The 23,045-nt window shown below is 35.2% G+C and overlaps 2 protein-coding genes and 1 long non-coding RNA gene across 9 annotated transcripts; 2 read left to right on the top strand and 1 right to left on the bottom strand.

Annotated features, from left to right (window-relative positions):
- On the bottom strand, positions 3,620-6,226 carry LOC105174002 (polyubiquitin-like). Of its 2 annotated transcripts, none has more exons than XM_011095948.2 (2): positions 6,069-6,226; positions 3,620-5,292 (listed from the first exon to the last, which is right to left on the bottom strand). In XM_011095948.2, exon 2 carries the CDS (start codon positions 5,290-5,292, stop codon positions 3,916-3,918), a length of 1,377 nt encoding a protein of 458 aa, XP_011094250.1. In that variant the 5' UTR covers positions 6,069-6,226; the 3' UTR covers positions 3,620-3,915. The 2 variants fall into 2 exon arrangements, with proteins under 2 accessions (XP_011094250.1, XP_020553285.1); XM_020697626.1 differs by lacking the exon at positions 6,069-6,226 and adding an exon at positions 5,845-5,905.
- On the top strand, positions 8,172-12,708 carry LOC105174001. 4 transcript variants are annotated; one of them, XR_002287999.1, is made up of 4 exons: positions 8,172-8,462; positions 8,534-9,013; positions 9,472-9,652; positions 12,509-12,708. It is a non-coding gene; the product is annotated as an uncharacterized LOC105174001 (long non-coding RNA). The 4 variants fall into 4 exon arrangements; XR_848802.2 differs by having other exon boundaries at positions 8,175-8,415; positions 8,587-9,013; XR_848801.2 differs by having other exon boundaries at positions 8,177-8,385; positions 8,587-9,013.
- On the top strand, positions 16,516-20,721 carry LOC105173999 (replication protein A 32 kDa subunit B). 3 transcript variants are annotated; one of them, XM_011095947.2, is made up of 10 exons: positions 16,516-16,792; positions 16,958-17,068; positions 17,188-17,285; positions 17,415-17,456; positions 17,549-17,626; positions 19,012-19,090; positions 19,203-19,286; positions 19,374-19,453; positions 20,243-20,311; positions 20,408-20,721. In XM_011095947.2, exons 1-10 carry the CDS (start codon positions 16,688-16,690, stop codon positions 20,490-20,492), a joined length of 831 nt encoding a protein of 276 aa, XP_011094249.1. In that variant the 5' UTR covers positions 16,516-16,687; the 3' UTR covers positions 20,493-20,721. The 3 variants fall into 3 exon arrangements, with proteins under 3 accessions (XP_011094249.1, XP_011094248.1, XP_011094247.1); XM_011095946.2 differs by having other exon boundaries at positions 19,197-19,286; XM_011095945.2 differs by having other exon boundaries at positions 16,517-16,792; positions 19,194-19,286.

Raw genomic sequence — 23,045 nt, 5'->3', positions numbered from 1 at the left:
AGAGGCAGGCTTCTTCCAAAGCATCAAACAACAACCAACAAGTAAATCAACTTTAAACTCAATAAAAATCCAAAGGATTACTGCAATATTTAAACTAATATGACCGATCACTTGTCAAAATCCTGCACGAGAAAAAAAGATTGCGTGGATACAAATGAGGACTTATAAATTGAAGAAGAATGACAAATATAACAAGGCGCAGATGGCATTCGTTGGCGCAGAAGATAAACATGTTCTACAGTGACACACACACACACACCGCACACGCACACACAACGCATAGCACACACACACACATAGCTCACGCGCGCGCGCGCACACACACACCTTACACGCGCACCCGTACACACACACACCGCACACGCACACACCCCACACACACACACACCCGCACACACTACACACACACAGCTCGCGCGCGCGCACACACACACACATGCACACCCCACACACACACCCCACACACACACACACCGCACACGCACACACCCACACACACTACACACACTCACAGACATAAAAAAAAAAAGTCGTACAGACAATGAAATGGAAAAGCCGGAATAAGAAGGGGCATCATTCAGCAAAATTTCTCAAATTTGTGGTCGATAAAATTTAAAAAGAAATGCAGTAGCTGATTACAACATATAGAGATATATTCCTAGACATCATAATCTCAACAAAAACTTGCTACACCATATCATTATTTTCAGAGAGGTTGATCCTGAAACTTGATAATATTTATCACAAAATCATTGCCCTAATACAATTACATAAATAAAATACACTGGGAAATGCTGCAGCCTTCTTTATAAAATAATAGCACTGGATTCAAAAGTGCAGCAATGGCTAAGCTCTTCTTGATTCCCACAGGCAGGCTTCCCACAAAGCATCAAATAGCAACCAACAAGTAAAACAACTTTAAACTCAATAAAATTCTAAAGCATTACTGTAATATTTCAACCAAAAAGACTGATCACTTGTCGGAATCCTGCACGAGAAAAAAGGACTGTGTAGATAAAAATGAAGAGTTATAAATTGAAGGAGAATGGCAAATGTAACAAGACGCAGATGACATTCGTTGGCGCAGAAAATAAACATGTTCTACCGTGACACACACACACCGCACACGCACACACAACGAACAGCACACACACACACACACACACACACACACACACACACACCGCACACGCACACACCCCACATAAACACACACGCACGCTTGCACACACACACACACACACACTTGCACACACACACACACACACACCGCACAAATGCACACGCCGCACACGCACCCCCCCCCCCCACACCTGCACACACTACACACACACTCACAGACATAAAAAAAAAGATGTACAGACAAGAAAATGCAAAAGCCGGAACAAGGACGGGGCATCATTAAGCAAAACTTCTCAAGTTTGTAGTCGATAAAATTGAAAAAGAAATGCAGTAGCTGATTAGAACATATAAAAATATATTCCTGGACATCATAATCTCAACAAAAACTTGCTGCAGAAGATCATGATTTTTAGAGAGGTTGATCCAGAAACTTGATAATATTTATCACAAAATCATTGCCCTAATACAATTACATAAATAAAACACACTGGGAAATGCTGCAACCTTCTTTGCTAAAATAATAGCACTGGATTCAAAAGAGCAGCAATGGTTAAGCGCTTCTTGATGCCCACAGGCAGGCTTCCCCCAAAGCATCAAATAACAACCAACAAGTAAAACAACTTTAAACTCAATAAAATTCCAAAGCATTACTGTAATATTTCAACTAAAAGGACTGATCACTTGTCGGAATCCTGCACGAGAAAAAAAGATTGGTTGGATAGAAATGAATACTCATAAGTTGACACACACACACACACACACCCCGCACACACACATACACACACAACCCCCCCACACATACACACACCACACACACACTCACAGACACACACACACACACATAAAGAAGACTCATAGACAAGGAAATCGAAAAATCGGAGCAAGGAGAGCGCATCATTCAGCAAAACTTTTCAAGTTTGTGGTCGATAAAATTGAAAAAAAAATGCAGTAGCTGATTAGAACATATAAAAATATATTCCTAGAGATCATGATCTCAATAAAAACCTGCTACACCAGATCATGATTTTCAGAGCGGTTGATCAGAAACTGGATAATATTAATCACAAAATCATTGCCCTAATACAATTACATAAATAAAACACACTGGGAAATGCTGGAACCTTCTTTGCTCCAATAATAGCACTGGGTTAAAAGAGCAGCAATAGTTAAGTTCTTCTTGATGCCCACAGGCAAGCTTCCCCCAAAGCATCGAATATCAACCAACAAGTAAAACAACTTTAAACTCAATAAAATTTCAAAGCATTACTGCAATATTTTAACTAACAGGACCGATCACATATCGGAATCACACATAGCATAGTCAGTAAATATCATAATTCTTACAACCAGAAGAACAAAGCAATTAAAATGATATATCACATCACATTGAAAAACAACAAATACACCAAACTAATGCATTGTCCACTAAGCTAAAGTGGTTTTCATCAAGAAGCTCATCAACCACCAGATTAAAGATTGAATAGGGCACACTTAGCAGCAGTTTAGAGTAACATTAAAAGCACAAGACATATCACCCACTGTAGAAGCTAGTCCTCTTCATGGCGACGTTTCTGCTCTTCTTCTCAGACCGCTTCTTGCCCCTACCCACTCGCGAATCATCTGAAGCACTGACGTCGAGATCAGAATCTGAATATGCCTTCCTGCTCCTCCTTTTATGCCCAAGATCAGCAAAATCATCAGAAGAATCATCATTTGAATGATGGTGACTCATCCTCCTCCTCTTCTCCTTCCTACTCTTCCTCTTTCTTCGCCTGCGCTTCAATTCTTGCAATTTACCTAATTCAGAAAAGTGTCTTCAATTTCTTAAAAAGAAAAATAAAAAAGAAATAAAAAAACTACCTTCAAGGTAATCCAACTACCCGTACTGCTCAAAAGCAACATGAGATCAGAAAGTAAATCAAAATCCAAAATACTATGAATACATGGGATGATTAATAGAAAGCAATTAGCAATGAGTTAGCTTTGTATTTACTAAGACATTTCAGCAAAAGTCCAAACGACAAGAATTTGTACTTTCAGTTCATTTAATTTTGGCCGCTGTACAAATTATCTTTGGCTCCACTCTAAAGTAAATTGGACCATTATCGCTGTACAAATTATCTTTGGCTCCACTCTAAAGTAAAATTAGACCATTATCACTTGTAAAATTACGTTCGAACGACAATCTAACACACTGATACATTAAATTTTTTGTTATATCAATTCAAAAAAATATTTATTATATATATAAAAGTACATACCACACCACGACTTATATTATAATAAGATAAGTAGGCCAATTAGCATACTGCGACTTATAATTGTGTTGAACCCGCTCTTTTACGGCAGCTCAATAAGATCTATTCATGCATCTTCTCGTCGGGCAGGGCGTAGAAGGAAGCGTCTCAAGAACTCCATCCAATACTTCCTACACTGGCAGGAATCTGAGTTCGTACTTTTACTCGCGCAGCAATAACGCAATTGCGAAATAATCTCATTGAAGGGAAAATTCCCCCAGCCTCTTTGTCTGAGACCCTTGACGCTGAGGCTCAATTTTATTAGCAATAAAGTTGTTTTTCCTTCAAAAGAAAACAAAAACTGAAGTCCAGGTTATAACCCAACTTGAGGCTGAAGCTCAATTTTATTAGCAATAATACTTCCTACTAGTAGTAACTAGAAAACCCAACACATCTTAACAAAGGGACATTCGGAAAATAGAAACACAGCAAATTCAACTTGACCAAACATTTAGACCTCCATCACTTTTTGATTGATGATACAGAGCTTTGAACCTCAGAAGTGACCACCACGAAGGCGGAGCACAAGGTGAAGAGTTGACTCTTTCTGGATATTATAATCGGCAAGTGTACGGCCATCCTCAAGCTGCTTCCCAGCAAAGATGAGCCGTTGTTGATCTGGTGGAATCCCCTCCTTGTCTTGAATCTTTGCCTTCACATTATCAATTGTATCTGAACTCTCCACCTCCAGAGTGATTGTTTTTCCAGTCAAGGTCTTAACAAAAATTTGCATCCCTCCCCTCAGCCGCAAGACAAGATGAAGAGTTGACTCCTTTTGGATGTTATAATCAGCAAGAGTTCTGCCATCTTCAAGCTGCTTACCAGCAAAGATCAAGCGCTGCTGGTCCGGAGGAATACCTTCTTTATCCTGAATCTTCGCCTTAACATTGTCAATTGTATCCGAACTCTCAACCTCTAAAGTGATGGTCTTTCCAGTCAAAGTTTTGACAAATATTTGCATTCCACCCCTCAACCGCAGCACAAGATGAAGGGTTGATTCTTTCTGGATATTGTAATCTGCCAGCGTCCTTCCATCTTCAAGTTGTTTACCGGCAAAGATCAATCTCTGCTGGTCAGGAGGGATTCCTTCTTTGTCCTGGATTTTTGCCTTAACATTGTCAATTGTATCTGAACTTTCAACTTCCAGAGTAATCGTCTTACCAGTAAGAGTCTTTACAAAAATCTGCATTCCACCACGAAGCCTGAGGACAAGGTGGAGTGTAGACTCCTTTTGGATATTGTAATCAGCAAGGGTTCGGCCATCTTCAAGTTGCTTGCCAGCAAAAATCAATCTCTGCTGGTCAGGAGGAATCCCTTCCTTGTCCTGGATTTTTGCCTTAACATTGTCAATGGTATCTGAGCTCTCAACTTCCAGAGTAATCGTCTTCCCCGTAAGGGTTTTCACAAAAATCTGCATTCCACCACGAAGGCGGAGGACAAGGTGGAGTGTAGACTCCTTTTGGATATTGTAATCTGCAAGGGTTCGGCCATCTTCAAGTTGCTTTCCAGCAAAGATCAATCTCTGCTGATCAGGAGGAATTCCTTCCTTGTCCTGGATCTTCGCTTTGACATTGTCAATGGTATCTGAGCTCTCCACCTCAAGAGTGATAGTCTTCCCCGTAAGGGTTTTCACAAAAATCTGCATTCCACCACGAAGGCGGAGGACAAGGTGGAGTGTCGACTCCTTCTGGATATTGTAATCTGCAAGGGTTCGGCCATCTTCAAGTTGCTTTCCAGCAAAGATCAATCTCTGCTGATCAGGAGGAATTCCTTCCTTATCTTGAATCTTGGCCTTGACATTGTCAATAGTATCAGAGCTCTCAACCTCGAGAGTGATGGTTTTGCCAGTTAGAGTCTTCACAAAGATCTGCATCTGAAATTTAGAAAACAAAACAATAATAGAAGTGCATCAGTATAAATTTACGTGACTAAAGGCACTTCCAGTATAATTCAGAAAAAGAGTTGGAAAATTAACAACAAAAATGAAGTAAAAGGAATGACCCTTATACATTCAAGTGCTTTAAGATCCTACATATTCAACCAGAATTCTATTGCACAATGACAACTAGGCACAGCCATAAGCACGTATAAGCGAATATTCTAAGGACATTCAAATGAAATGATAATGAATTGAGAAGAAGGTGAATTCAATAACTCGCCTGAAAAAGAAAAAAAGAAAAGAAAGTTGAATAGTCAACAAACATAGTTCGGATGGAGGTAGAAGGATTTCAAAAAGTTAATAATATGAAATTGCTTAAACAGGGGGGAAGAATTTATTATCAGGAATTTCAACCATCAAACTCGTCAAACCAAAGAAAAAATAAGATACAAAGAAAAGGAAAGCCTCCGCACTTCTCTAGAAAAAGAGCAGTGCAACTCAGCTAATAACTCATGACTTCAAACTAAAAAGATCCAGAACCATCACCTAGCATCTAGTAATGTAAAATCGCTTTTCGAGACAACATATGATCCCTCATCCGCACGAAAATATAGGTCGGAGAGCAACAGAATTCTGACATCAAGAAACCATAACTTAAACCCTAATCGAATTAACTAAACCAAATACATCCACAAATCATAACAAAGAGAAAACGAAAAGAGATTCAAACTAATCGATCTAAATCGAAAAGACAGAAGAAAGAGACGTACCTTGAAGCCGGCGCGTTAGGAAACCGAAAACTTGGAGAGTTTTTCTTTGAGATAGTTAGGAAAAGGAGAACTGGAATGCGAAGGAAGACGGGTGTTTGTGGGTTTATGTAGAGGTGGGAAGCCGACTTATGCGACCGACTCTAACGCGACTTTGCTTCAATCAGTGATGACGAAATAGCGGCCTCGTAAAGTAGCGTAAAAGCGTGGGAAGCGGAATTTTCACGATTATGGACGAGCAAGAGAATTCTCTGCAAGGCTCTACTCTAATCTAGCCCTTTCCCTTGCCCGCATCTTTACTCGGGTTTCTGAATTTTCGGGAGTTGATTGGTTTTTTTTAATACATAATTCAAATTTAGTTTTGGGATCAATTTGTATCGTAATTGTATAATTGGTAATGAGATAATTAAAATTTTAATAATTAATTATAATATTCGAACTTATAATTTAATAATTATTATACAAATACAGATTATAACTTCATTTTTTACAATGAAACTCATTTTCATTTAAGGAAGAAATTGAAAAAATTTATTTAGTGAATTAATAACTTCAATGAAGCTCAAATATACAAATTATAGATTTTTATCAAAACGTATTTTTGATAAAATTTCAAAAGTGATTATTGAAAATAATGATTGGACAACACAAGAAATTATATTTGCATTTGAAATGCAGATTGATATATTCAATTAGAAAGCCAAAAAAGTATATAATCACTTTTCTTCTAATCAATTATGCATGGTCGTGCCAAACTGCCCCTTAATTTTCTAAAGGGAAAAATGCAAGCAACCCCCTTGTGATATTGCAAATGAGCAAATTATCCTCTTGTGAAAAAATAAATAGCGATTTACCTCTCTATATTTTTTAAAATACAACAATTTATCCCCCTATGATTTTTAAAATGATGCAATCTACCTCTCTATATAAGGAGGTAAATTGCTTCATTTTAAAAAGTATAGGGAGATAAATTGCTATATTTTTTTCATAGGGGGTAATGTGCTCATTTTTAATATCACAGGGGGATAAATTGCTATTCACCCATTTTCTAAGTGTGCATAAATAAGATTTTGAGCCAACACTTGATACTGAAGTTTCATAATTGTTTAGAAATACAGGGTTTCCGAATTTATGTTTCACAGATGTAATATTAGATAATTGCTGTATGTTTGGAAATAAAATATTGTACAGTCTTCATATTTAATAAATATGTCATCATCAAAAACTAGTCTAAATAGATTTGTCAAAATGAAGGATTTAGTTATAGTGCTACGCGTAGCAAATAGTTCACTGTTCTTTTTATTTATCAAATATTCACTTTACCGTCATTTTGAGGATTTTTGTGATTTAGATTTCATAATTTTATGATTTTAATATATTAATTTATATTTCATAATATATCATTTGACTAATATAATTCGCACAATTGTTAGATCTGATCGGTTATAATTTTTAATCTATATATAATAAAATAGAATCATTGAGACTATCCACTTAAGCGCTACTTATCCGTACGTGTGGAGAAACTGAATGAGCTTTATTATGCCATGCCAAATGGAATATAATATATTTTTTAAATAAAAATAAAAAACTATTAGATTTCGTCCAAAAGAGATATTAGCAATATTATCTAACAACATTTTGGATAAAGAATTAAAAATATTGAATTTATTAAAAATAATATGATCAATATTATCTAACAAGTTTTTTTAGATAAACAATAAAAAGTATTAATATTTGAACAAAAAATTCTGATTAATATCATTTTCTTTATTGTTTCTTTAAGTATATAAAAAGATGTATATTCAATATCTATTTTGATAATATTATGTAGTATCTAATCAATATAATCTAATAAAAAATTTTAAATAAAGTACAAAAAATGTTAATATTTATACAAGAATATAATTAATATTATTTTTTTTATCTTTTATTTTTTGATTATATAAAAGCATGTATATTTAATATCGTTTTTTATAAATACTGAATAAAATAAAGAAAGAAATCACTCAAATTTATTTTTAATTTGAATTTCCAAGCAAATGTTGCCGTTGGAGGCTAATTTTTTGTAACCATTCTAAATTTAAAAAAAAAAAAAAGATAGAAATGTTACCGTTGGAGATTTGTTATCATTTGCCCACTGTATCACACCACTTAATACGAAAACTGAGGAGCAAACTACCCTTTTGGTTTACATTCTCAGCAGCCGCCCATCTCCTTCCCCAACCGGTACTCTCAACATTCTTTCTTCTTCAAGGAGAAGATCAGAACTGCTAAACTCCCCCAACCGCCACTCTCAACCGACTCTCTGATACAGGAGGTAGTTTGCTGCTTTTTTAAAAATTCAGGGGTTCGCATTGTAGTTTTCTTTGCTCACGGAGATTTTGTGCTATTAAGGTTTTCCTAGTTAAAAATTCAGGGGTTCGCATTGTAGTTTTCTTTGCTCACGGAGATTTTGTGCTATTAAGGTTTTCCTAGTGGGTAACACAATTGCCCCGTAATTTTCTTTTTGTTTTTGCAGATTCAACTGGGGACTGATTGTGAGGAATAAATGTGAAAGAATATTGAAGCTGCTGGAGAAAGGCCCTGATCTGAAAGAAGAAAGGGACAGGGCCCGGAAAGTTTCAAGAGGGATTCAAGGATTTGGCAGCTTCTGCCACAGGGATTCATCCGCTGGGCATGATGTATTGCCAGAATAATCCCAGAAAGCATTTGGGAGATACAATTCAGAGTTCAACCAGAAAATAAAGTATCTAAGCCCGGACAGTTCCAGTACTGGTGCGGATTCCAGAGAAAATTTGGCTCCAAATGAAGAAAGCGGAAATTTCGCTGGGGAATCGAAGCCGCTGTTGGAACAGCAGAAAGATGAGGCAGTCGTCCTCTTAGGAAGCCACCTCCGCCGTTTTCTGCGACCGCCGCCATCTGGCCTCGGTCAATTATTTGTTAAGGTATCAACTCAAAGATCACCGACTTAGATTATACGGTTTCTTGTATATTCTTGATTTTTCGTTGGAAAGTTTCGGCTAATTGTTTCAAGGTTCATGATATTCAACTACTACATGGGTTTTCTTGTTTTATTACCTAAAAAGGTACTTTGCCTTTGCAAGGGTTATTTTTTAATTACTTCAAGAAGTATGAATTCACAGAAATATCCCATTGTATCACAAATTTGTTCAATCCGGACTTGCTCAAAATTCATGAGGATTTATGCATGCATTGAAAAATTAAAAATCTTCAGTTTCTAATATATTTAACACAAGAATATTGTGAGATGTTTTTTGATTTTATTCTTCTATCATTTTGCTTAGCCATATGCTTATCTAGTCTTTCTTTTGTCTTTTTGGGTTGGATTTGGTGGTCTTTCCCTTCTTGTAATGGAATTTAATAACATTGCATGCTTTCACAGTGGATCCCCATTTGGTGGTTGATAGTGGTAACCAAACTTGAGACTGCAAACTATCAGACTATTGGCCTTGAATTGGTAAGTTTTCTGCAATTAGCTGCTACTGATACTTCCTTTGCTAGCACTTTGGTTTGAAAAAGTTTTGGCTTTGATTGGCAACTGGGAGTCTACTACTTTAGGAGCGGTAAGTTACTACTTTGTTTTAAATACTGTTATCTTTGTTACCGGTCAATTTCTCCTATCTCCTATCATAATGCATATATGTTAATCACTGAAATTTAAGTGTCAGGCATAAACTTTCTGCTACTCCAATTTGATCTCAACTTAAAATTTCTGGTTGAACTGGGATTAAACTTCTTAAATCAATTGATACTCGCCCAACTGATGGGCCAACACAGAATATATCTTCTCAACTGCATCTTGGAAGGTATCTTGGTTATGCAATATCTGTTGCATATTATGCCTTTGAATTGGAGAATGCCACATGTATTTATGTTGTTTTCTTCTATTTCTTGGTTTATTCGTAGTTCTACCTTAATGCAAAGTAGGAGAAAGAGCTATTGAATAGAGATGTCATATTATTTATTAGCAATTATTTCATTTCCAAGCTTATTGTTAGCAATATTGTCATTGTCTATGTCTTGCTAGTGCCATTAAAATTGTGAATTGTCTAGCATGTTTCAAATCCCAAAAAGCATCAGATTGATATGACGAGTAATGATTAGAAAATCTCAAAAGTATGTATTGTGCAATTAAAAATGGCGGCCTAACACATGTAGCATTCATATTTTTAATTCTACAAATGAAGCATATTAATAGTATTATAGGTTATGTGTACTCGTTTATTAAAGGTTGAAGGCGCTAGAGTTTGGATTTGGTTTTGCAAATTTTGTGTTACCGGAAAACTTCATATTGTTAAAAATTGTGTGGGAATCAAAAGGGTTGAGTAGGATTTAAACACTCAATTGGGACACATTTTGACCCCTAAAAGGATGCTTTTTGATGATATTTTAGAACCTAATGTTAACTTATGTATCTTCATATTCCTCTCGTCAAATTTCTAACCGAAAAGAAACCAATGTCTTTATTAGTTCTTCCTTGCCGACTTTTCACCCATATTTTGAAATCAATGAGGTTGAAACCATTAAATTTATGCTTTGTAAACTTCAAATTCAAATTTTGTGCGCTGATTTCTTTGAAAAACTCACGTGACCATCATTTTAACTCGGAACGAATAGGATTGGGAATGGTTGAGGCTGTTGAAATGTGAATGGTGCAAGTATAGAGTTGAGACCTAAATTGGAGAACAAATCTCCCCTTTTTGTGTAAATTTATTCTTGGTTAATTCGTCGTGTTGGGTATTATTCATGAGCTTGTTTTGAAACTTTTTGTTGTTATATATTTAAAATTATTGTATGAATTTACAGAAATCATGTTGGTTCATGTTAACATCTTATGTTTGCAGGTGTATCATAGAAAAACATCGAAAAATTTATATTATCCAACCATGAGTTATTTTATTTTGCGGACTTTGGGAAATTAAATACTATGCTAACGTGTAGAGCGGTTGTCTAGATGCCAATTAAATATTTTTAAGAAAATTTTGTGAATTTTGTAAATATACGTAATCTCAAACATTTGATAAATATTTTTTAATTAACAAATTAATACTAGATATGAGAATTGGTTTTAGTTTTATTGAGTAATCAACCATAGTATATTTCTAAAAAAATTGTTTTCTTTTTTATTCTTTTATCAAGATTTGTTTTCTCTTGTCAAGTGCTTTGCGTTATCAACTATTGTTTTCAAAATCAGTATGAAATGCACTAATTTCTCTAAGATAAATTTTACAAAGTTTGAATATTTTGTGGATAAGTGCCTAAAAAAGTCAAATATTTTTATTCTAAGAGAAAATCATTAATTGATTTTTATTGTCATTTAAAGCAGTTTTTGTCTTTTTGGAAACACTTTTGAAGTTTGAAGTGCATTGGTTTTATTACTTTTGAACAAATGGATAATTTTCTTTAAACTTCCAAAAAAATGTATAATTAACTTTGTTGTTGTGATAAATAATTGAATTGATAATACTTAAAGAAATACATGCATTAGCTATATTGCTACTCGCCAAGATGTGGTAACAAATCTTTTAAGATGATAGGTGTACAAGTAATATAAAAATAAACAATGAAATTGGCATCTAGACAACCGTTTTACCGTGTAGTGTATGATATTTTATTTCTAAAGTTAAAAAATAAACTAATTTGTGGTTGCGTAGTAGTGATTTTTCAACAAATTTTACTATGATGTACCTGCAAAGTTTGGATGTCGATATGGACAAATATGGTGTTTCTGTACAATTTATACAAAAGTTTTAAATGTATGACAATTAAAAGGTTTTGGAAAAGCAAATTGGATAAAACCTAACATAATGAATAATTTGGGAATAAATTAACAAAAATGGTGGAGGGATTATCTCCCCTTTAGGTGTCAACTCCGAACTACCTTGTATTCTTCATATTTTAAATTGGCCTCAAAATTCATAATTCCATTATTTTCAAGTTAGAATGTTGAGAATGTGAAGGTTTCATAGAAATCACATACGTTTTTGGATTTGAAGTAGACAAAGAAAAATGGCAATGGTTTCACCCTTTCTTGAATTTTAAAATATGAAAAAAAAAATCGGTGGAGAATAACTAGATAGGGACAAAGGTTGCGACTTTGGTTAGAAAAATGGTAGAGAGGAAGAGATAGATACATTAAGTTATCATGTGGTTCTAGATAGTGTCAAGAAGCATATTCTTTTTAGTGGTCAAATGCGAAACAATTGAGTGTTTGAATCTCCTACTTCAATCTTTAAATTCCCCCATAGTTTTTTAACGAGATGATGTTATTTAGGTAAGCACATAATTGAGAAACCAAAGACAAAATCTAGAACCGTCAACCATAATAGACGAGTATAGATAGATTGCATGCTATACGTTATGTATTTTGTTCTTTTTTCATATCTTGAAATGATACTAATACTGTTGATTATGTGCAGGTTAATGTTAGTGAAGATGATCCCGACAAGTGTTAGCCAAATGATACAGTCGTCGGCTTGCTTCACAATGACATACTAGCTTTCATGACACACACACAAGAGCTTTGCAGTTTCTTTTTCGGTTATCTTTAGAACAAATTTGGCCTATTGTAAATAGAAATACTTTGTTTGTGTTTTCAGTGGAAAAAGCCTTTGTTAGACTTGAGGATCAAGTTCCTATTTTTATTTTATATTAAAATTACCTATTGCAGTTCCTTCAATTTTTAATGTGATGCAACACCACGTACAAAAATATTAGAAACAAGTAATTGCACCAAGTAGTAATTGCAAGAAACAAGTAAAAGATAGTGTTGCACCGTCAAGTGTAGTTGATCTCATTATGGTTGAGTTCACCACATCAATGAGGGTTCATGTAATTACTATGGCATAGCTCAACTTATTAAGCAAGTACAGAACCAAATAAAGCAATGCCTGGAATTCATAGTTGAATAGAGAAATATTAGACAATTTGTAGTTCAAAGCAATTAATTTAAGCATTTCATTTACATGCATAAGCACGGCAAACAACCAATAACCTTGAATACACTTCAAACATGAACCATTGGACCTTTCATTCACTAGCCTCTGTCCTGTCTTTTTATGATCTCTGCAATAATCTATTTAACCCAATCATGTCCATATTTATGGGTTGCAGTCAAAAGAATATAATTCAAGAAAAGCATTTGCTCTACACACCCATGAATGTAAGAAGTTCCTAATGTGTATCCCATTACTCCACATTTGAGGAAGAGATTTTGGTAGAACCTGTTGAATTCAGCTCACGCTCCATCTCCTTCACAGACAACATCTTCTTCTCCTAACTCTGTTTCTACTACTCTAGTTCTGCAGTGAAGAAGTCATATTTTTCCTTGGTTACATTTTTATTAGTTGTGCTTTACACTTTCATTAGTTGGCATTAGTGGCTTAGGTGGCAACTAATTTGGAATCTGAGTTGTTATTTCTATTTTAGTTAGTTACACAGTTTCTTCCTCACCACCTTTGTATCTCTATTTAAACTGAAGCTGTACCAATTCTCGTTGAATGAATGAAAACACAACTTCAGTCCTCTACATTTCTTGCTCTGTAACCCAGTACCCATGGGGCTTATGCCTAATTTTGTCATGATATCAGAGCCATCATCTTGATGGTCTCTGCATACGAAGTGCTTTGAACGATCAATTTCACTCATTTGAACCCTCACATTGTGATCAGAATGGCGAGCTCATCAACTGATACGCCTTCATTTCCTTCCATAGCAATTGGAATTGGGAATGATCACATGGAACTGGGAATGATCACATGGTTTCTACTCCATTCAATGGGAGCAATTGGCTATCCTGGAGTAGGTATGTAAGGATGGCTTTAGAAAGCAAGGATAAGTTGGCATTTATCAACGGCACAGGACTACAGCCTGCGATTGCGACTCCTCAACACATGACAGTGGAGGATTATAGACTGTATGGTACGGACATGGATTTTGAACACCATCTCCAAAGACTTGGTAAACGCATACCTGTATGCAAGTTCTTCTAGAAATCTCTAGTTGGAGCTTGAAGCTAGGTACGGTGAGTGTGACAAAACTCTACTATACAAGCTGCAATGGGAAATTAGTTTTATCTTGCAAGGTAATATGAGTGTAACTGGTTACTACACCAAATTGAAACAACTCTAGGATGAATTATTATGCCTCATGCCACCAGTTATGTGTTCATGTGGCCTTTGCATTTGCGGATGCAACAAACCAAGGCGAAACAAAACAATGCGAGCCAACTAATACAGTTTTTTATGGGTTTGAATGACTCCTACGATAACATTCGTAGTCAAATTTTGGGTCTAGAACCTCTTCCCCTTATCAATAAAGCATATTCCATGGTGCTACGGGTTGAGAGACAAAGGATGGTGAACTCAGAATACTCTGGTATAGGGGAAGGATCTGCCATGAAAGCATATGAGCAAAGGTATTCTGCCTCTAATACAGGACCTCGAGAATTCATGCGACGCAAGGGACCTATGGATAAACGTAGTCTCCTCTGCGAGCACTGCAATAAAACTGGACACAGCAAGGAAAATTGCTTTAGGCTTCACGATTTTCCTGACTGGTATAAGGAGCTACATGAATTGCGAAGAAAATCGGACAATGCAGGGAGAGCGCACGCAGTGACTAGTGAGAAGACAGTGGACTGGATAAACTGGGGAATTCTAACACTAATAACGCTTTGATGTTTGAGTTGCTAGAGGCATTAAGAATGGTTCAGCACAAAGTACCTCAGAATCCAGTCAACGTGCATTTTGCTCAAGAACACTAGATGGCAGGTATGGCTTTGGATTGTTTCAATTCAGTAGGTTATAACGCTAACTCGTGGATTGTAGACACAGGAGCTACAAGTCACATGAGTGGGAATGTAAAGCTATTCCAATCCCTTACCACTCTCACAAACGTCAAACAGATACGCCTTCTCGATAATTGCATTATTCTTGCCACACATAAGGGTGACATCCAACTTTGTGCCAACCTTACACTTATTAATATGTTATTTGTTCCACATTTTACCCACAACCTACTTTATGTATCTCAACTCTGCATTTCTCATCATGTCAAGTTGTCATTTCATGGTTCATTTTGTGTGCTACAGGACCTGAGAACTAATCGCATTCTGGCTTCAGGGAAGCAGGATAGACAACTTTATTACTTGGGCAGCAAATCCTTTGCTGCTGAATCTGTCTGCTCTAATTCACATGCCTTACTTTCTTCTTCTGTAGATGATTTTTCTCTATGGCACCAAAGTCTAGGACATTCCTCTCCTGATGTAATAAAGCACACAAAATCCTCACATATTCTTAAGCCATATAAAGATCATATTTGTAGCATATGTCCCTTGGCTAAACAAACTCGCCTTCCATTTAGTTTCAGTAATTCTTGCACTCTTTCTTTTGTAGCATATGTCCCTTGGCTAAACAAACTCGCCTTCCATTTAGTTTCAGTAATTCTTGCACTCTTTCTTGCTTTGAATCATACATGTCGACATCTGGGGACCTTATAAACAAGCCACATTATCAGGAGCTCATTATATGTTGACGATTGTAGATGATTTCTCTTGAGCTACTTGGACTTACTTGTTAAATCATAAGTCTCAAACACTGCACACTTTGACTATTTTCTTTGCACAAGTCCTTACCCAATTTAGCTGCAAAATTAAGACCATTAAGACCGACAATGGGTCTGAATTTTTTAGCTCTAGTTGCCTTCATTTCTTCCAAAATGCTGGTGTTTGTCACCAACGATCTTGTACTTATACGCCCTAACAAAACGGGGTAGTTGAGCGTAAAATCCTAATTCTATTCAACTCGCTTTATTGTCATTCTTAATTATATTCAAATTTTGGTCTTGTTCTTTGTTAATCGGAGTAATTTACTTTCTTTATCAAAATGTTTGAAGCAAACAAGGCCCGTTGAGTGTTGGACCAAAAACAATATCAACTTTTGGGAAAAGATTCAAATTAGAGTATGAATAATATTGGTCCACCAAATACACGCCAGAAGACGTAATTCCCAAAAGAATAAATGAAGAGACGTAAAACACAATTGATAATTCGTCTTACGAAGCCCCTTTTACTGTTATTGTCTCAAGAGTTGGATTCTTTATATTTTCACAAAATTGGGCAACCCAATCAATGACCAGAATAATGTTTTCTTCACACATGGGATAGCATATTTTTATTTTTCTAATTTTATTGTCGAGTAAGCTTACATATGATTCAAAGTTTAAATCAGTAAAATCAAACGCGACTTCAATTAGATATTAAAAGACCAAAAAAGGAAGGATTATTACACTTCTTCTCCTTTAAAATATGATATAATTATATATAAATTTTTATGTAATTTTAAAAATTATTAATATTTTTAATATTTACTTTTATGTAACAAATAAATTTATTTATTAATCAAAATTCATCATTTATGCCAAATTTAGGGGTGAACAGTGTAATTATCCCAAAAGAAACAGGGCACAAATTGAGGTGGTGGGAATCAAAATGGCGGGAACCCGATAATCCATTTGCCCAGTCGTCTTCGTTCTCCACTGGATATCTAAGTCTGTAGTCGCTCTGCTTTTACACGGACTAGACACACGTCTACGGTGAAATGTACGGGAGCAGTCAGTTCGACGGCAACGCCGCCTTTTCCGGCGGCGGTTTCATGCCTTCTCAGGCTACCCAAACCGCCGATCCCGCCTTTTCTCCGGTCAAGGTGCGCATATGAGACGTCCTAATTTCTTCTTCGTCTTTCCGTTGTTCAGAACTATATAACGAATTTGTTTGGTTCCTTGCTTCTTTAAAACCCTAAACTGTTAAGTAATGGGTTTTGTAATCTATTTGTTAATATATTTGCACTTCGTTCTCGGATTTTATGCAGAATCGCGAGGCACAGGCTTTGCTTCCATTAACCGTGAAGCAAATAAGTGAAGCTTTTCAGGCCAGTGATGACAAAGGGAATTTTTTAATTGATGGCGTTGATGTGAACAATGTGGGTATTTAGTTAGTTATTTTATTTTATTTTTTTGGTTGGAAGAGAGATTATGATCGATGTTTATTTACTCTTGACTATAATTGATCGCCGCTGTTCTGGAAATTTTTTATGTTTAGGTGAAATTGGTGGGGATGTTATATGAGAAAACTGAAAGGGTCACTGATGTTTCATTCGTGCTTGATGATGGAACTGGTCGCATTGACTGCCATAGATGGTATGTTCTAGTTTTTTCTTCATTTTCCATTCTAAATTAGAATGGTTGCAATTTTTCGAGCTTGATGGAAGTTTGGTATTTTGTTTGAGGTTTCAATATGACTTGTTTGTGCCTCTATGTACATTTTAGGGTTAATGAAGCTGTTGATAGCAAGGAAATGGAGCTACTGACGTATGCTCTTTCTGAATAGATATGACTTTTTGCTATGGGTCACATTCTACCCTACTTTTTCTAACTTGTTTTTTCATGTACTATATAATTAGAAATGGTATGTATGTAAAGGTTCATGGGCACTTGAAGGGATTTCAAGGCAAAAAACAATTGATGGTGTACTCTGTCAGGTATGGGTTCATTTGTAAGATTTTTATTTCCTCTCCTATCATGCTTGCTAAAAATTGCATACCTTGATTTCTTAACTTGCATCAATGAGAACTAGTTCAACAATGTTGATCTTGAGAACTTAAAGAATATCTTTTTTTCTAATGAAAATGGTAATGGTCACCATGAACAGTTTTTGGCTGTAACTCTGATGTCTCTTTTGACTTCTTCTTAGAGGAAGCATGATAAGATATCAGTCACGATCAGATGTCGGAAATTAATGTAGAAAATGCAGTACTTGAGATTTATTTTCAGCACACTCTTCATGGCATCTCTATTCTCCAGCTAAAAGATATATTCCCCTATCCTCAGACAACACCGACATTGTCACTGCGATCACGCCATTTCTACTAGTCAGCTCACATGCTCCAATATTACCCGTACTTCAACTGAGTTGCCCCTATCTGCTATTCAAGTCTCCTTCTCATGTTGCCAGGATTTGTAGCTTTTACCTATAGTCTCATTATTGTCTGCTCAGGGAATTATTAACTGGAGCTTATGGACCTGCTATGTATTATCTCACATCACATGAGGACAATTTCCATGGACTTGGGCCCCAGTTTCATTTATATTCATCTTCACCGTGCTCGGTCTTTTCTTTCAGTCTTTAGAACTTCATATACCTTAGTATTTCATATCTTTTCATGAATCAAGAATTGGTTCTCCAGCCTTCACAGGCACAATGGGTTCTTCTTCTACCTGAAAAACCAAGAAGTCACCACAATAAAGTTATTTATTTGTCTCATAATTTTTGCAGATATGGGAATTAATTGATAGGAGCAGGTGTCCACTGGAATGAGTTCCTGTGAAGAAATTGCATTAATCAATCTAGACAAACTTGCATGCATTGATATTTAAGAATTCTGTGGGGATGGCCTTAGATCTTAGTATTTTTTTATAGAATTCCAATCTTAAGAAGATTACTATGGTGCTTTCATGCTATAGGCGTTGAATTGACCATTGGAGTTGTACAGTTTAATTCCCGTAGTATGTTGCTTTGGGGGATTGTATAGCAAGATTGTCATACTAGTTGGTAGCCTAGAACAGTATCACCTAATTCATGATTGTGAAATTATTTCTCGAAATTTCGTTCCAAATTTTGTGCCAGACTGCCAGTGTGGAATTTCGCGCTCCTGATCTGGCTGTCAATAGGTAGTCTAAAACCAATACTGATTGCCAGTTGAACAATCTGAAAACATCTTACCATCGAGAGTTATCTTTTGTTGTTTTTTCGTGTCAATGGAATCACTATTTTCATTTTTTGTGCAAGTTTATTCTGTTTTTATCTTGTGTTTTTGTAATTCCATCCCTGCACAAGAAGTTTAACTAAAGATTCTGTTGCTATCAGGTCCGTCACAGATTATAATGAGATTGCAAACCACTTTGCTGATTGTATGTACGTTCACTGCCACAATACCAGACTACGGGTACAGTATAAACTGATTAAAATTTTCATGTTATGCATAGATGTCGGCGAAACAGCATATCCTGGTTTACATTGAGGTATCTCCTCCTTTCTCCTCTTTGTAGAAGCTGCAGGATGCTTCCCAAGTTCCAGGTCATATGCCAAATTCAGCTGTTAACACCCCTTCGAAGGGTTACCAACCTACCCCATCAAATCATGTAAGTGGAAACTGATATTATGCACTGAAAATTCAAAGCAGTTATCATCCCAATCATATTAATTGATGCCTGATTCTGAATTTTCAGCATTCGGTGCAATATAACATGGATGGAGTCAAGGGCATTGATAAAATTGTCTTAAACTATTTGCAGCAGCCATCATGCATGTAAGTTGTACAAGCACTAATCCATCTGCATGTGCCTTTTCTTTTCTCTTCTACGTCTTTGTAGAAATTCTCGTACACATTCTTGTGATAGTTTATGTTGTACTTGCATTCAAGCACACATTGGGTTAATTGTTTGGTAATAGCGAAAGGAAGCCTGTATTTCTATTTCATTACTCTAATTCCTCTGTAAACTTTAGGGCATAGGAATAATCTAAGGCTATGGAATCTTTTGGACGATAATGCATGTTTAATACAATAATATCATGACATCTAGTGAGGCTATCTTCTTAGGTTGAACTCAAGAGTTGTAACATAAAACGATAATGCTCTGTAATCCTGGTCAAGTAATTTCAACAGATTCTGCTCTCTTTGTATTGCATTTTGCTTCCTGCACTTCCATCAGGTGGGTTCAGTACTACATTGGTCAACAAATATAAAAGCACATAATAGGCAAGTTGTAGGTTAGGGTGTTTACTGTTTCCCACTGTTTCAGAAGCAGCAAATATGTAAAGGTCGCAGAATGGTGCATATGATTTTATGTGCAGTAAAGGTGTGTGCCTCTGTTTCTGTTGTATGTGATGGCGAATGTAGTTTTTTCTTCCATATCGAGACTGCATCTTTGTATATGTCACAACTGGAAATAAGATATCAATTGCATGATGACTAAAAATTCTGCTTATTAGTGATTAATTGTGGAAGTCTCCACTGACTATTCAAAGTCCCCTTTTGCTTGTACTTAAAAGAATATTTTGCGCATTAGACTTTAATGAACTTCTTTGTATGTCGCAGTGCACGAGAAAAAGGAGTACATCGTAATGAACTTGCTCAACAACTAAATATTCCTGACCGCAAGATCTCGTACTCCTCTCTCTCCTCTCTACATACATGCGTATTCGTACATTTACACTCATTTGAGCAATGTATTAACTCTTTAATTTTGTGGTGCCTTTACAGAGAAGCTATTGAGTCTCTGGAATCAGAAGGTCTAATTTATTCGACGATTGACGAATTCCACTACAAGTCCACTGCCAACGGTTAAATTTGAATATAAGCGTAAAATTGATAGCTATAGCAAAGTACAATTTAATCTTATCTTTGTAGCTGTTAGTACTGTACATCTATAACTTTGAGCCCTTAGGTATATACATACATGCCTATGATAATCTCATGTTCTTGTGGTGTGGTGGTAACTTACATTATTGGGCTGTGGTGAACTCAAATTGCATCTCTTTGGTCTACATTTGAATGAACTAGTACGCTTGGATTTTCAGTAGCGTTTGCTATATACTTTCTATTTCAGAAAAGTTAAGAAAAATGCACATTTGAATACAACCCTTTTGTTGTTTTTCTCTGATGGGAAAGCCTAATCGATGGAAGAGAAGGACGTGTCTGTCCAATTCATATGCTTGGGAACTGGAAGTTTCTTCCAACCTTGAATTCTTGTTGTCCACAGTATACCTCATGCCATGTACATTAATTATACCTGTTGTTCGCTCCTCTCCAAAGATCTACTGAAAATATAAATTGCTTTCTTAGCAATTCCTAAGCGGAAATTGGTGAGTTGGGCTTCTGAGGATAGATAACTATCTTACTGGATTTTTTCTTTTCTTAATTATATTGAACACAGTCCAATTTCTCAAAAATACTAAACGAACCAGCAATATTTATTTATTTATTTTTATAGTATACGATTCATTATATTATTGAATTCAAATTAAAAGATTGTACCAATATAGGATTATGCTTATCATGGTACGGTTCATTCCAGATGAGTATAATAATGTACTAAACTAATGTTTTCTTTTGATAATAATAATGCTTTCTTCTGCTTTGCCACACCTCACCTCACTTCATAGTTTGACTCTTAGTTCTTTTATGTACAGTTGATCTTTTTGGCATCAACACCCACAAACCACTTTATTTTCTCTGATCTACAGATAAAAATTTAGGCAGCTGAAAGCCATATATCCATCCATCCATCCTAACTATATATTAATTATGCCGACTTAATAGGATAGTATGCTTTAATTATGTGCTTAATTAACTAATTAGTTGCCTAACCAGTAAGCCATTCTGAATATGTTATTATCAAATGATATGCTTTTCGTATTCCATTCAGTATATATACAACCCCCCTCCCCCCCACATATATATATTAAAAATATAATTACATATATATCATGTATATATTGAGTAAAATACGAGAGATGAATATAATAATAAAAAAACTGAACTGATAAATGAATGATTATTAAGTTCAATTATGTGCAATCGATCTCTCTTTTTCTCTTGAGTAGTGACATCACATCAATAATTCACTTAATTAATATATATATATATATATAATTATCTATGACCAAACAAATAATACTATATAATAAAATAACAAGCTCGTTTGTTTGAAATACTTTAATGAAAATTATACATAGTTAATACCATGATTCATAAATTTTTGCGATTAATTAAATATACTTAAACTTCCTCTAACAATATAAAATTATACTTCTTTTTTAAAAAAAAATTGAGATTATACTTGCACTCCTTTTGAGATTCTCCATTTATAATTGCATTCCTTCCATTAGAGTTTGTACAAAACAATACTAAAGTCAACAAAAAATTTACATTAGTTTTTAATTTCCATTCCTCATTTAACATACAATATAATTTATTGACAAAGATACTCTAGTAATATTTTTATACTTGTAACTAAGGGATTAAATGTAATATATATAAAGTTAAAATAGTGTAATTTCATTCATAATTCTTGGATTATTATTATTGGCCAAAAGTAGCTGTTGACAAATGAAAAAACTAGTTATATTGTTGATAATTTATATGGAATGTGTGAGGTATAAAATTAAAAGTTTATGTATCTTATGGCTGAGGTCAACATATTTCATCTAAATTTTTACAGACAACTGTAACCCGAGAATTCTCGAAAGGAATGTAAGTACAACTTCAAAAGCTTCAATCCAAAAATTTAATATATCATGAAGTGTATGTATTGATGCCGGACCTACGTAGTAGTTGTGTATATTATAAGTTGTACGAGGGGATATATTTAGATAACAATTAAAATTGGTGGCTAAGAAAAGGAACAACCCACTAATTACTGGTTAATGATCCCTACCCCTACCACTGAAAAGGAATCCGATATTGTTCCAGTGTTAGACAAGATTCCATTTCAAATTATTGCATTTTCATAATGAAAAGCAAGATTTTGAACCCATCACTATCTCACATCAAACCAAATTAATGCTAATCCACTTCTGCTAATTGATTATAATTAGTGCATATATACCGCCATTAATTAACTGCATCAACCCAATATGTACTTTAACATATTTGAGAAAAAAAGTAATAATGTACTACTCATCATCACAAATTACTAACTTAAATAAAAGGAAAAAAACATTGAGTTTGACACGTTCATAAAATGCCAAAATTAGAGATTGTAATTTGTCTAATAACTTTAGGCTTCTCCCGAGGAAATTTTGAGAAATCAAGCCTTATTAGAGAGGTCGGAATCTGGCTGCGTTTCAATAAAATTATATTTGAATTGATAAATTTAAATTTTTTTAAAAAAATTAAT

This window comes from Sesamum indicum, linkage group LG11, assembly GCF_000512975.1.
Source record: "Sesamum indicum cultivar Zhongzhi No. 13 linkage group LG11, S_indicum_v1.0, whole genome shotgun sequence".
NCBI lineage: Eukaryota > Viridiplantae > Streptophyta > Magnoliopsida > Lamiales > Pedaliaceae > Sesamum > Sesamum indicum.
The sequence above is the reverse complement of the archived record's forward strand: the minus strand, read 5'-3'. Positions and strand labels throughout refer to the sequence as shown.

Coding starts and splice junctions, on each gene's coding strand:
- LOC105174002 (XM_011095948.2), bottom strand. CDS start 5,292: ATGCAGATCTTTGTGAAGACTCTAACTGGCAAAACCATCACTCTCGAG.
- LOC105173999 (XM_011095945.2), top strand. CDS start 16,688: ATGTACGGGAGCAGTCAGTTCGACGGCAACGCCGCCTTTTCCGGCGGC. Junction 19,091..19,193: donor GCCACAATACCAGACTACGG/GTACAGTATAAA, acceptor TCCTCTTTGTAG/AAGCTGCAGGATGCTTCCCA. Junction 20,312..20,407: donor ATTCCTGACCGCAAGATCTC/GTACTCCTCTCT, acceptor GTGCCTTTACAG/AGAAGCTATTGAGTCTCTGG.